This window comes from Jaculus jaculus, chromosome 1 (genome assembly GCF_020740685.1).
Source record: "Jaculus jaculus isolate mJacJac1 chromosome 1, mJacJac1.mat.Y.cur, whole genome shotgun sequence".
NCBI lineage: Eukaryota > Metazoa > Chordata > Mammalia > Rodentia > Dipodidae > Jaculus > Jaculus jaculus.
Genome location: NC_059102.1, coordinates 337,685,172 through 337,698,353, shown reverse-complemented (window position 1 = coordinate 337,698,353; position 13,182 = coordinate 337,685,172). Strand labels below are relative to the sequence as shown.

Below are 13,182 nucleotides of genomic sequence, written 5' to 3'. Positions count from 1 at the left end.
CCTCTACTGTAATAATGGCTAAAGGGAAATCTTGGTGCAGGGAGAAACTCAATATATTTTGTCACCTACAAATTTAAAAAGTTGGGTTTTATAACCTTTAAAAATCATTTTAGTCTTATAGTATGGAGTCTGTAATAGGACCTTCACCATCAGTGCTACAGCATTCATATTTTATTTTCAGAAAAGTATTAGTGAAACTTCTCTAAAGACCAGGTCTTAACATGTACCAACCATCTACAACAAGAGGATTATGACAGGGAGAATATTATAAAATATTTAAAAGATATACTCTAGTTAAAAAAAAGTGAAAGCGAGCACTCATTTCTCAACTTCTCATAAATTTACTGTTTATTCTTATACAGCTTAAATACCTCTCTCTCTCTTTCGCTCTCTCTCTCTTTCTGTGTGTGTGTTTGTGTGTGTGTGTGTGTGTGTGTGTGTGTGTGTGTGTGTATGAGTATGATAGAGGGAGAAACTGAATATATATGTAGAGAAAGAGAGAGGGAGAGAGAATATGAACCTAAAGGCCTTTGCTCTGTATGTCTGCCTTTATTGAACATTTTCCTCATGGTATGAATGATATAGCTTTATATCATACTTGGGCCTTCTTTAATAACTTCTAAACTGAGTGCATCTGCAAAGACCCTATTTTCAAAGAAACTCATATTCAAAATTAAATGGTTATATATATATATATTTTTTGCAGAGACACAGTTCAGTCCAGAACAGTGTATTTCCTAATACACAAGTGTGCATTGAATTGCTCAGCATTCTGTTCAAAGGAAAGTCAGGAACAATTTTGGTTCTCTAGACAAGACCACCACATTCTTCCTTGGCCTCACTTAGATGCCCTGACCAAGTCCAGACCAAGTTATCTGTTTTTGGATGGGAAAAGTAGAGGTGCATTTCTACAGAAATGTTAGTGTAAGAGGTACAGAACAACTTTCTTCCTATGGTCTCAGATTCAAGGGAAACTGACAGGAGGTTGAGAAGAGGAGGTGGAAGGGAGAGCCTGGAAATGAACATTATTTTTTCTAAGTTAGCAATTGAAAAAGCTTATCTTTGTGAAGAAATGTTCATACACAAAATATTTCACTCTGTTGTACTTTTTTATCTTTTTCACAATTTTTATTAACATTTTCCATGATTATAAAAAACATCCCATGGTAATACCCTCCGTCCCTGCACTTTCCCCTTTGAAATTCCATTCTCCATCATATTACCTCACCATATCAATCATTCTACTTACATATATACAATACCAACCTATTAAGTACCCTCCTCCCTTCCTTTCTCTTCCCTTTATATCTCCTTTTCAACTTACTGGCCTCTGCTACTAAGTATTTTCCTCCTCACACAGAAGCCCAGTCATCTGTAGCTAGGATCCACACATGAGAGAGAACATGTGGTGCTTGGCTTTTGGGGCCTGGGTTACCTCACTTAGTATAATCCTTTCCAGATCCATCCATTTTTCTGCAAATTTCATAACTTCATTTTTCTTTACCGCTGAGTAGAACTCCATTGTATAAATGTGCCACATCTTCATTATCCACTCATCAGTTGAGGGACATCTAGGCTGGTTCCATTTCCCAGCTATTATAAATTGAGCAGCAATAAACATGGTTGAGAACATACTTCTAAGGAAATGAGATGAGTCCTTAGGATATATTCCTGGGAGTGCTATAGCTGGGTCATATGGTAGATCAATCTTTAGCTGTTTTAGTAACCTCCACACTAATTTCCACAATGGCTGGACCAGATTGCATTCCCACCAGCAGTGTAGAAGGGTTCCTCTTTTTCCACATCCCCTCCAGCATTTATGATCATTTGTTTTCATGATGGTGGCCAATCTGACAGGAATGAGATGGAATGTCAATGTAGTTTTAATCTTCATTTCCTTGATGACTAGTGGTGTAGAACATTTTTTAGATGCTTATATGCCATTCATATATTATTTAAGTGTAAATATTTGAAAATACAGTATATCTACCCACAAGGATATAAGTACACTCTTTCAAACAGATGCATGTACTTTTGGCACACCTGAGTCTTCCTCTTAGCTCACAAGTTCCTTCCCAATCTTCAGAAATTGGTATGTGAGTCTATTCTAAGTGTGTTCTCCATGTTTTATTAATTTGATATACCTTTGTTCTGCTCACTCTTCTCCACCTTACCACCAAGGATCTGCAGCCACACTAAGCTAAACATTCTTTATAACCTTTTGTCTTCAAGGGCTATGGGAAACAGTTTACAAAAATTGTAGAAATAGCCATTTAGAAAATTCAGTATTACTCCAAAGTTAAGTTAAAAAAAAACATGTAATTCTTGAGTTGGTAATATGTTTTAGGTCTCATCCTATGTTAAGTCTCCAGTGATGCAACTCTAGTGAGATTTTTACATTTTTCCAAGTTTTTCTTTCAACTACAAATAGAACAAACGTTAAGATGCAGTAAATTATCTTCATTAATTTTATGTTTTCCTGACCACAATGCCTGATTCCAGGGGTAAGGATAACATGAGCATGGCTAGACATCACCTCTGCCACAGCAGATGGACAACACAGCACAGCAGTGTGCCAACTCTAGGAAGGGAGAGCTGCCTATGACACCCTCAGCTCACCCCTAATAACAAACCACCAGCAAGACTCCGAATTCCCAACTGGCCACCACCTTGGGACCTAGCATTCATAACACATGAGTTTATTAGGGACACCTGACTCAAACCACCACACAACTTAAAAGGATGGCATCTTTATTTTGGAAGGCAGCTATTCTAACCACCAACACCTTGAATCTTTATTTTGGATGATGGTTTTGTTTCAGTTTTAGTTCATTGGTGTGAGAAAGGGATGGAGAAGCAGTTCAGCTCATGGTGGCAGAAGTGGGTGACAGAGGCTGGCTGTCCACATCATAGTGGAACAGGAAGCAGAGTCAGGAAAGAAAAACCAGAATATAATCTTTAGAGGCCTGCTCATGGTGGTCTAACTTGTCAGCCATGCTCCCCCAGCCTCTCAAAGCAGCTGGAGACCACTTGTTCATGAATTAGCATACTGGGGAATGATTCTGAGTCAGAATATGACAGTATTCTTCCCTACCCTTCTATTTCTACTTCTTTTTCCTTTGGTTTTTCGAGGTAGGATCTCACCCTAGCTCAGGCTGACCTGGAATTCACTATGTAGTCCCAGGGTGTCCTCAAACTCATGGTGATCCTCCTACCTCTACCTCCCAAGTGCTGGGATTAAAGGCGTGCACTATCATGCCTGGCTCTATTTCTACTTTTGACCTTACCTGCTTGAGTAAATTCTAAGCAATTACCAAATTAATTAATTATACCATGCAACTCAAAGCTAATATTTACCTACACTTTGAGAATCTTCTAAGGCAAGGAAGACTGATTTTTGAATCTGGCTGGCTTGGAGGAATCCTCACAAAGTGATGAATTCGTGATATTGAACTAGCACACTATGTTTAAGTGGCCAGTTCTCCTGCTGCCAGAATAGGTATTTGAGAAACTGCAGGTGAAAACAGATGTCAATCAAATTCAGGGCTTATTAGATTACAGATTTATAGACTAGGGAGAAACTTTCCTGGAGACTGCAAGCTATGGATTAGGTTAATAGGTACATCCACAGAGTGTTCACTTTGCTGTGAGGGTCCTGTAGCAACATCTGTTGAGATGAACCTGATCATTATCACTTAGGTAGAATTAGAAAAGGGACATGGGTCAATTTCAATAGTTTGAAAAGATGCTGATATGGGCATTTCTCAAAGTTTAGAACTTTATTGGTTTTATATATGTTTATGCAATTGGAGAGATGCCTTAGCAGTTAGGGTACTTTAGTGAAGAACTAAGGACCCAGGTTCAATTTCCCAGTACCCATATGAACCTGATGCATAAGGAGGCACATATATCCGGATTTAGTTTGCAGTGGATGAAGGACCCTGATCCACCCATTCTCTTCCTTTCTCCCCCCTCAAATGAATAAATATTTTTATATTTTATTTATTACTTTGACAGAGAGAACAAGAGGCATACACAGACAGAGAAAGAACCTTGGGACACCAATGCCCCCAGCCACTGCAAACAAATTCCAGATACATGTGGCATTTGGTGCACATGGTTTTACATGGGTACTGGGGAATCAAATCTAGGCTAACAGCCTTTGCAAGCAAGTGCCTTTAACCAATCTTCCATCTTTCCAGCCCCAAGAACTTTAAAGGTATATCAGCTGAAATTTTTTCAGCAATTTCTTGGCCCATAGGCTTCTAATATTATATAAATATATTTTACAGGTTTAGAACAGTTTGTTGGAAGAATGCAAGATTTTCGGTTTTATGAAGTGGCACTTACAAACAGGTAAGCAGAGGTGACTAAGGAGTATAAGGATAGGAACTGGGGCTTACTGGGAGGAAAGAGTTCTTGGCTCACAAGCATGGAGACCTGGATTTGAACCTCAGTGACCGTGTGAAAAGGCCACATGGACACACATATCTAGCGCCCCAGTCCTGAGGGAGGAAAGACAGATGAAACATGTGGACTTGCTGATCTACCAGTGTTACCAAAAGCAGCAGCTACAGCTTCATTGAAAAACTCCATCACCAGGAAATAATATTGAAGAGAGAGAGAACATCTGATATTTTACTGTGACCTCACCATGTGTGTACATCCGGTGCACACATCTGCACACACATGTGTACACAACATGCAAATAGCACCAGAAGTACATCACACACACACACACACACACACACACACACACACCAGAAATACAAAAAAATATGTAAGGATAAATTTAAATTTACTTAAATGAAACCCCCATTAAGATTTTTCATCTTTATGACATTTGGCAAATGTTAACTAATTAAGCATGAGGTGTTTGCTTTTCCATGATCTATGCTTATTCACTAAAGTTGTCAGGTCAGTATCTTCTTATACTATGATCAGAGTTGATACATCAGATTTTCTCTATGAAAATTCATTTTCGTGAAAATTGTATAGAAATATATAAAACTGTGCCAAGACAGGGGAACTTTATAAAGAACAAATACTTAGGGCTGGGGAAATGTCGCTTGCTTGCAAAGTCGGCCAGCCTGGGTTGGATTCTCCAGTACCTAAGAACAGCCAGATGAGCAAAGTGGCACATGTATCTGGAATTGTTTGAAGTATCAAGAGGCCCTGGTACAATCATTATGCCCTCCAACAAAATCTCCAACAAAAATAAAATTATTAAAATAAATAATGAATATGTAAACCAATTATATATTTTTTTCTATTTACACTGTACAAAATTATAGACATAGACCTGTCTGTTGTGTGTACATGAAATGCTGCTGCAGCTGGATTCTGAAGGTCCCTAATGTATATCCTGACGATAGAACAGCAAGGATGAGTTGATCATCTTTATTTTATTTTATTTTATTTTGAAGTTCAAATGGATAACGTGTATTCCCCTTTAAAGGAGATGTGGGCTTACTGTGTTGGGTTTCCTAAAGCTAGGACTGACTTATATAGATTTGAGAACATTGCCCTTGAAGGGGTAACGTAGACTATGGCACATTCATTGTCAACTAATACCTTTTCCATTTGTCTATGAAATCAGGAGATTCCTATATAAAGAATGATGTTGAACCCTGACATGCCCATTCTCTCTCTTTTCCTGTGTGTCTCATAAATAAATAAATGGATTTTAAAGAATGATGTTACACAGAAAGACATTGACCACCTCTAGCCTTGCAGTCTTTCAGATAACCTGTTTAGAATGCTGAGAGTTTTGGGACAATTCGTTGGACATGAAATTTGCCTGTGGTAGAGGACAGGACACCGATTTTATAGTGGATAGTGGCTCGGAGTCCCTTTCAAAACCTGATGTCAGCTGTAAAACATCAAAGAAATTTATACGGGGTGTCATTTCCAGTGGCTTAGTGATTGGAAAGCTGGCTCGAACATTTCCTCTCCATGATACGAAAAGGAGCCTGCTTTGGTGCTTGCCTGTCTGAAATATCTGGAAAGGGGTGATATGGAAGAATGCCTAAAAGTAAAATGACTCATCTCATCTAGAACAGGATTATTGCCTTAATGAGAAAATTCAATATATCTGCCTGCAAATGGTATTTTCTGACTTCTGGAAGTTGGCATATGATCTAAAGTCATTGAAACATTTCAGGAAGCTAGCATCTTCTCAGATGAGTCACAGGAAACTGTTGACAAATTGCTTTGGCTTCTGTCCCTTTACTCAGAGAAAAAAAAGCAAACAAAATGATACATGTTTCCTTACACTTTCCCATCAATGAGCTGGAAATGCTATCTATATCTTATTATTTTCCATATACTATCATTAACTCTCAGTGTAAGTCAATTTAAACTTTAAGTAAATGATATTCTTCTGCATCAGACAAACAGGCACAGTGCCAAATTTAAGTAAAGTCTTTGATACTGTAAAGGGGCTGGCATGTGCCCGTCTCTCCTTTCCTCTTCTTCCTCCTCTCCTTCCTCTCATTCTTCCTTTCCTCACCCCCCTGCTCTTCTTCTTCCCTCTTTTCTGATACTAATTTTGAATTTTGTACTTCATACCAAGTACTCACCAGTGAGATGTAACTTCTGCCCTCTGGGTTTTATTTTATTTTATTTTGTTTTTAATTTTAGAAAGGGTTCACTAGCTTCCCCACAGTATCTTTGACCTCGTGCTGTTGCTCAAATACGCCTTGAACTTGTGACCCATCTGCCTCAGCTTCTGAAGACAGACCTGGGACTGCAGGTCTATCACACCAGGCTTGCCGAATATTTCTTTTAATATTTATTTGTGTGTGTGTGAGAGAGAAAGGGAATGTATAAGTGCACCAGGATGTCCTGCCTCTACAAATGAACTCCAGCTTTATGCATTTGCCTCCATGTGTGTACTGGGGAATGGGACCTGAGCTATCATGCTTTTTACGTAAGTGCCTTTTACCACTGAACCAACTCCCAAGGCGAGATCTTTTTGATGTGATAAACTTAATACTTTTAAAATTAACTGTATTGAAGTCACATTTAGGAGACTGTTTGTCTCCAAGAATGAGTTTTATTTTGTGTTCCATTCAGAAAACTACTGAAACTGAAAGTGGTTGCTCGTCCACACACCAAGAGTGTAGGACAGGTTCCTAGAATTCCTATTGCTGTGAAGCCATTTGTCCTTAACTTCTCCCTCTTGACTCTTGACAGAGAAATTCTGGAACTTTTCTCTGGAGAGCTGCTCCACTTGCACACCCAGCCCCACTGCCGCTGCCCAGGCAGCCATCCTCGAGTGCACCCTCTGGTCCAGCGGTACTGCATTCTCAATGGCGCCCAAAACACCACCGTCCATCACGTTTCGCGGCTGAATCCTGAAGCCCACCCTCTCTCCTTCATCAATGATAATGACATTGGTACTTCATGGGTTTCCCATGTGTTCACAGACATTACCCAGCTCAGTCAAGGAGTGGCTATTACAGTGGACTTGGAGAATGGGCAGTATGAGGTAATCAGAAACAATGAGGCGTGCATTAGTTTCTTTTGGCTACTAGAGAGTTCGTGTCTTACAAAGATACGGTTTCTCTCATTGTCTGGTCTGTAATAGCAGAAATATGAAATCAAAGTGTTGGTGGGCTGCCCTCCCTGTAGGGACTCTGGGAGAAGAGTCCTGTTTGCTTCTTTCGGATTCTGGAATCTACTTCAGCTTCCTGGTTTACAGAGGTGTAACTTTAAGGAGCAGACCCTTCTCCCTAGTTCCTTATACTGCTATTTTTTGCTTACTTTTTCTCTTAAAAGGCCTGCCTTTAATCCAGAATGATCTCATCTTGAGATTCTTAACTTAATTAGATCTGTAATGACCCTATTTTCCAATAAGGTCACATTCCCAGGTATCTACTGTTAACCCTTGGACATATTTATTTGTAGATATAATACAACCCAGTATGTGGCAAAAAAAAAAAAAAGTGAATTAGGTAATTGAACATTACATCACTAGAGGATGATTTACAATGCTTAGATTTGGGTAATTTGTATCAAAATGTTATTCATGAAATATTGGAACATTCTTTTTATTGAGAATGAAATAATAAAAAAAAACTGAAGTGTTTATTCTAAATAATGACTTAAGAACAGAATGTTTATTTCATAGAAGCCCTTCCTTTGTCAAGGGCTCCTTTATGTATGTGAAAGAATGTGTGGTTTTCATGTACAGATGTTCTTGTGTGTGGATGAGTGTGTGTGTGTGTGTGTGTGTGTGTGTGTGTGTGCGCGCACGCACGCACAAGTGCACGGTACACACAGTGGCCAGAGGTGGATGCTAGGTGTATTTCTCAATCCCTCTCCATCTTATTTTTGACAGAATGTCTCACCAAACCCAGAGCCACTGGTTCAGCCCATCTAGCTAGCCTTGGAATTCCTTATCTCTGCCTCCTGAGTGCAAGGGTCACAGGCACATGCTGCCATGTCTGCTGCTTATACAGGTTCTGAGGGTCTAAAATCAAATCCTCGCGCTTTTGCAGTGAGCACTGTACATAGGAAGCCATGACCCCAGCCATGCTCATATCTTCAGACCATAACTAATATTTTCTACCATGATTTGTCAAACCTTTGAGAATTGGAACTGATATGCAATTTTGGAATTTGTTGCTTTGCTGTATGACTGAGGTTGGCACATGTTCAGTATTTGATCACAATAGTTAAGGGGAAGTGAGCCTTTATATGTGAGCCTGACATTTCTGTGATTTGGTTTCTTTTCATGTGCCCAATATAAGTTTCAGTTGTAGTAAGTAAGCTCTCATCCCCAGGTGTTCCACATCATCCTCCAGTTCCTCAGCCCACTGCCCACCGCCATCAGGATCGAGAGGAAGAAGGGGGGCAGTTCCGCCTGGGAGGACTGGCAGTATTTTGCTCAGAATTGCAGTACCTTTGGGATGAACAACAACGGAGAATTAGACAATCCTGATTCTATCAACTGCCTTCAGCTTTCTAAGTATGAATGCTTTAAAAGCAAATAATATTTTTAAACTGGTGGCTAATAATTTATAGATAAGCCAACTCATGAGGCTGGCAGAGACTTCACTCTACCTTTGACTTTCTTGAGGAAAAAATTTCTAAACCTGTTTCTAAGTTGAATTTTATGCTATGGTTAATGTTCTGGTAAAAGATTTTAGAGTAAGTACAGTATGTCTTCTTTATAGTCTCATTGGTGATTTCTATTCTGATTTTTGTCTGCTTTTATGATAACTTGCATTAAGTTCTCATGGGATGTGCAACATGGCTTTTTGTGACAATTTGACATTATTTGCATGTGAAATACATACAAATATTTATTTTCTCCAATTGGAGAATTCAGCTTTTACTGACATTGTGTAGCAATAGCCCAAGTGGCGATTTCTATTTGATTAAATATGTAAATAGATGTTCATGATATCAAATTTCCTTCTCTGATAGCTCTACCCCACTTTCCCATGGGAATATCACTTTGAGCATCCTGACACCTGGATCAAAGCGTCGTCCTGGGTATAATGACTTCTATAATAGTCCATCACTTCAGGAGTTCGTGAAAGCCACACAAATCAGGCTTCACCTCCATGGACAGTACTATACAACAGAGACTTCAGCTGACCCGAGACACAGATACTATGCAGTGGATGAAATCACCATAAGTGGGAGGTAGGGTTCATTACTGACATTCTTATTAGAGTGTGATTTCCCCATCATCATTTTCAATGAGTTTTTTATTGCACATATTTAAAAATATGCTAAAATTTTAGAATAAGTCAGATTCTGAGATTCATATGTAAAATGTTTTCTATTCAAATAATTTTATTTGGGGCTTTTCTGTATAGTATATAGCATTGTTATATAATTGGTTTTTAAAAGCTGTTAGGTTCTGAAATTATGACAACCCTGACCACTAGGAACATGGCTCAGTGCTTGAGTATTTTCCTGGCACATAGGAGGCTCCGGTTCAATCCACAGCACTGCAAGAAAGGGATGGTACTCTAAACCTAATTTATATGTAATTTATAATACTTTCTAGCTAGCTATTTTGTTCTGGAAATAATTTTCACATATTATGGACATAAAACAGAAGTAACAACATTTTGAGTTATAACTACAGTAATGGATAATTTGTAAGTATAAGGCTTGATCCACCTGAGTTCATAATCCTTTAGAAAAAAAGATGTTCTGGGCTCTGAGTTATTTATCAACTTCTAATTACAATCAATGATATAACTTCCAGAATTTTTTAAAAGCTAGCCATAAATCTAGGTAGCCCAAATGTCCAATGTGGCAAGATACATATAGAATATACTGTTAAAGGATTGTTCTTGTCAATAGTGTGCCTTGAGAGTAAGAGACATTATTTAAAGAGACTAAAATGCCAATATATATTGACTTGTTTTATAATAACACAACAAAATTCATACTACTAAATATTCTATAAATCAATTTGAAACAAAGGACAAAAATTAACTGAATTAACTTCATTCTGCAATTCGTTCTTCACTGTAGTTTGAATAGCTACAGATAAAAAATTTCCTTGCCGAATGTGCCATGTGGCTGCGACAGGTTTACACAGTCCCACCTGTTCTGGAGACGGCTGGGACATTGCCTTCATAAGACAGTGAGGTTAGGCCATCAATGAGACGCCCATGTCGTAAATTTGTTATACAGCTGAAGGTAAAATTTTGAATTCAGGAAACCTGCTTGTCTTCCTTATGGGGTTCACATAGAATATATGTCTATGGCATCTTAACTGTATTCCCACTGACTGGATTTTAAGGGCCTGTGCGCTGGTCACATTGACAGGTGCTGGTGCCACGGCCATGCTGATGCCTGTGACACGACGAGCCGGCCATACAGATGCCTCTGCTCTCAGGACAGCTTCACTGAAGGGCTGCATGTGAGTTATTTTACGTGGAGATGCCTAATAGAAAAGGAGAAAAAATGTGTACATGTTCTAGAACTTTGAATGTTAGTCCAGCTTCTGAATACAAATGATAAATTGATATAAACTTAAAATGTCAACTATAACAGAGTATTCATTTGTAGAGAGAGTGGATAGTTATCAATGCAATTGTAATTGTGTATTTAATCAAACCCCAGTAAATTATAGCTGAAATAAAAACCTTCAGAGTGTTTTTTGTTTGCTTGCGTTACACATTGATTAACATATCACTTAAGTTGTTTGAGCAAGCTGATAGGAAATGACAATAAAATATGTGATATCAACATATAAATTTTTTGACTAAAGGAATTTCTATAGAAAAAAATATCATTAGGTCCAGAGCATTGTTAATGCCATGGAGACAATCAAGATGAATTAACTGTATCAGAAATTTTAGGAGATTGGGCTGGAGAGATGGCTTAGTGGTTAAGATGTTTGCTTACAATGCCAAAGGATCCAGGTTCAATTCTCCAGGACCCATGTAAGACAGATACACAAGGGGGCACATGCATCTGGAGTTCATTTGCAGTGGCTAGAGGCCCTGGCATGCTCATTCTCTTCCTTTCTCTTTCTCTCTCTCAAATAAGTAAATAAATGAAATATATTTAAAAATTTAGGAAATTAATTTGAAAATATGTGGTTAAATGATTTAAGGAATTATGTTATATTACTTTATCCATGATAGCTAGGCAAGTTCAGTATTAAGTATGAATTTAGCTGTGTCTTTAGGAATAGCAGGTAAGTGGAAAAGTTATTTTAATTTATTTTTATTTTACTTACTTATGAGAAAGAGAGAGAATATAGGCATGCACTAGAGCCTCCAGCCACTAGGAAAGAACTCCAGATGCATGTGCTACCTTGTACATCTGGCTTACATGGGTACTGAGGAATCAAACCTGGGTCCTTAGGCCTCTCAAGCAAGTGCCTTAATTGCTAAGCCATCTTTCCAGCCCCACAAATTATTTTAATACATGAGAAATCTTAGTTGATATACATGTTGAACATCCTTATCCCCAATAGCTGATCTATACATAGACAGAGCATGGGTAAGAACTCTGCTGACAAAGAGAATTGTTGGCAAATGACCTTTCAGACAGTTGAAAGAAAATAAAGATAGGGTCTTAATACATGACATGGTTTAACCACTGAAATGTAAAAATAACCAAACCTACAATGATGGAAGTTAAGATACTTTTTTTGAAGTGTAAATTGAAAGAAATTAAGATAATGAAACATATAAGCAAAACACATGGAGCTCAGGAGACAATTGATGACACATTCTGTCATATAAATATCTAAAATTCTGAACAGGGGAGGACTAGCAGTGACAAGTGAGAGACAGATTTGTATCATCTTTGTTAACCTGTTTAATATTTATTTTAAAATGTATTTACTTATTTGACACACACACACAGAGAAAGAGAAAGAGAGAGAGAGAGAGAAAGAAAGAGAGAGAGAAAGGAGGAGAGAGAAGGGGTGGCAGACAGAGAAAGAGAATGAGCATTGCATTCCAGGGCCCATAGCCACTGAAAACTAACTCCAGACACAGGCATCACCTTGTGCATCTGCTTTATGTGAGTTTTGGGGAGTTGAACCTGGGTCCTTTGGCTTTGCAGGCAAGTGCCTTCAACACTAAGCCATTTCTCCAGCCCTACATAATTTTAATAAATAGAATTGGAGGTTCCTTAAATGCAAAGAACACGTTATTAAAGTATTAAGGAAAAAAGCAACAAAACAAACAGAGCAAGTAAACAAATAATTTAGGAAAGAAGAAACTATGATATTCAGTAAACACATGAATGGTTATCCAACCACAGTTCTAATAAAAAAAGTAAAACTTCCAACAAAATACAGTTTAATCTCTTGGGTTAAGAAAATTTTTAAGGACTAATAGTGTTTGTGTTTTGAAGGAATAGAATCTTGTATATGTCATTGATGAAGCTTCCAATTAACAAGATTTTTTAAAGAATAATTTCACCTTTTGTATTAAAATTAACATTGCAATAGAGACATTCATCAAGTTGTGTTTGTATTGTTGGCAGTTCATAAATTTGGGTCTATCAGCGTGCAGTTCATAAATTTGGGTCTATCAGCGTGCCATGGGTTTTCCCATGGCATCTTCCTCGTGATCTCAAACAGGATTTGGGAATCACTCTCACTCCTAGTTTCCGTCCTGTACTTATGTGTTAGCAAGGCAGTTCAGTTCTTTGTATGGTTGATTTAAGGATATCAGGAATATTTCT

The 13,182-nt window shown here is 38.1% G+C and overlaps 1 protein-coding gene across 1 annotated transcript in view; it reads left to right on the top strand.

Annotated features, from left to right (window-relative positions):
• The window catches only part of Ush2a (usherin), a 755,222-nt gene that overhangs the window by 82,832 nt on the left and 659,208 nt on the right, over positions 1–13,182 (top strand). The window contains exons 4-8 of the mRNA XM_004672003.2: positions 4,293–4,356; positions 7,198–7,492; positions 8,790–8,974; positions 9,436–9,657; positions 10,801–10,894. Coding sequence (XP_004672060.2) covers positions 4,293–4,356; positions 7,198–7,492; positions 8,790–8,974; positions 9,436–9,657; positions 10,801–10,894 — 860 coding nt within the window. The remainder of the gene's footprint in view (positions 1–4,292; positions 4,357–7,197; positions 7,493–8,789; positions 8,975–9,435; positions 9,658–10,800; positions 10,895–13,182) is intronic.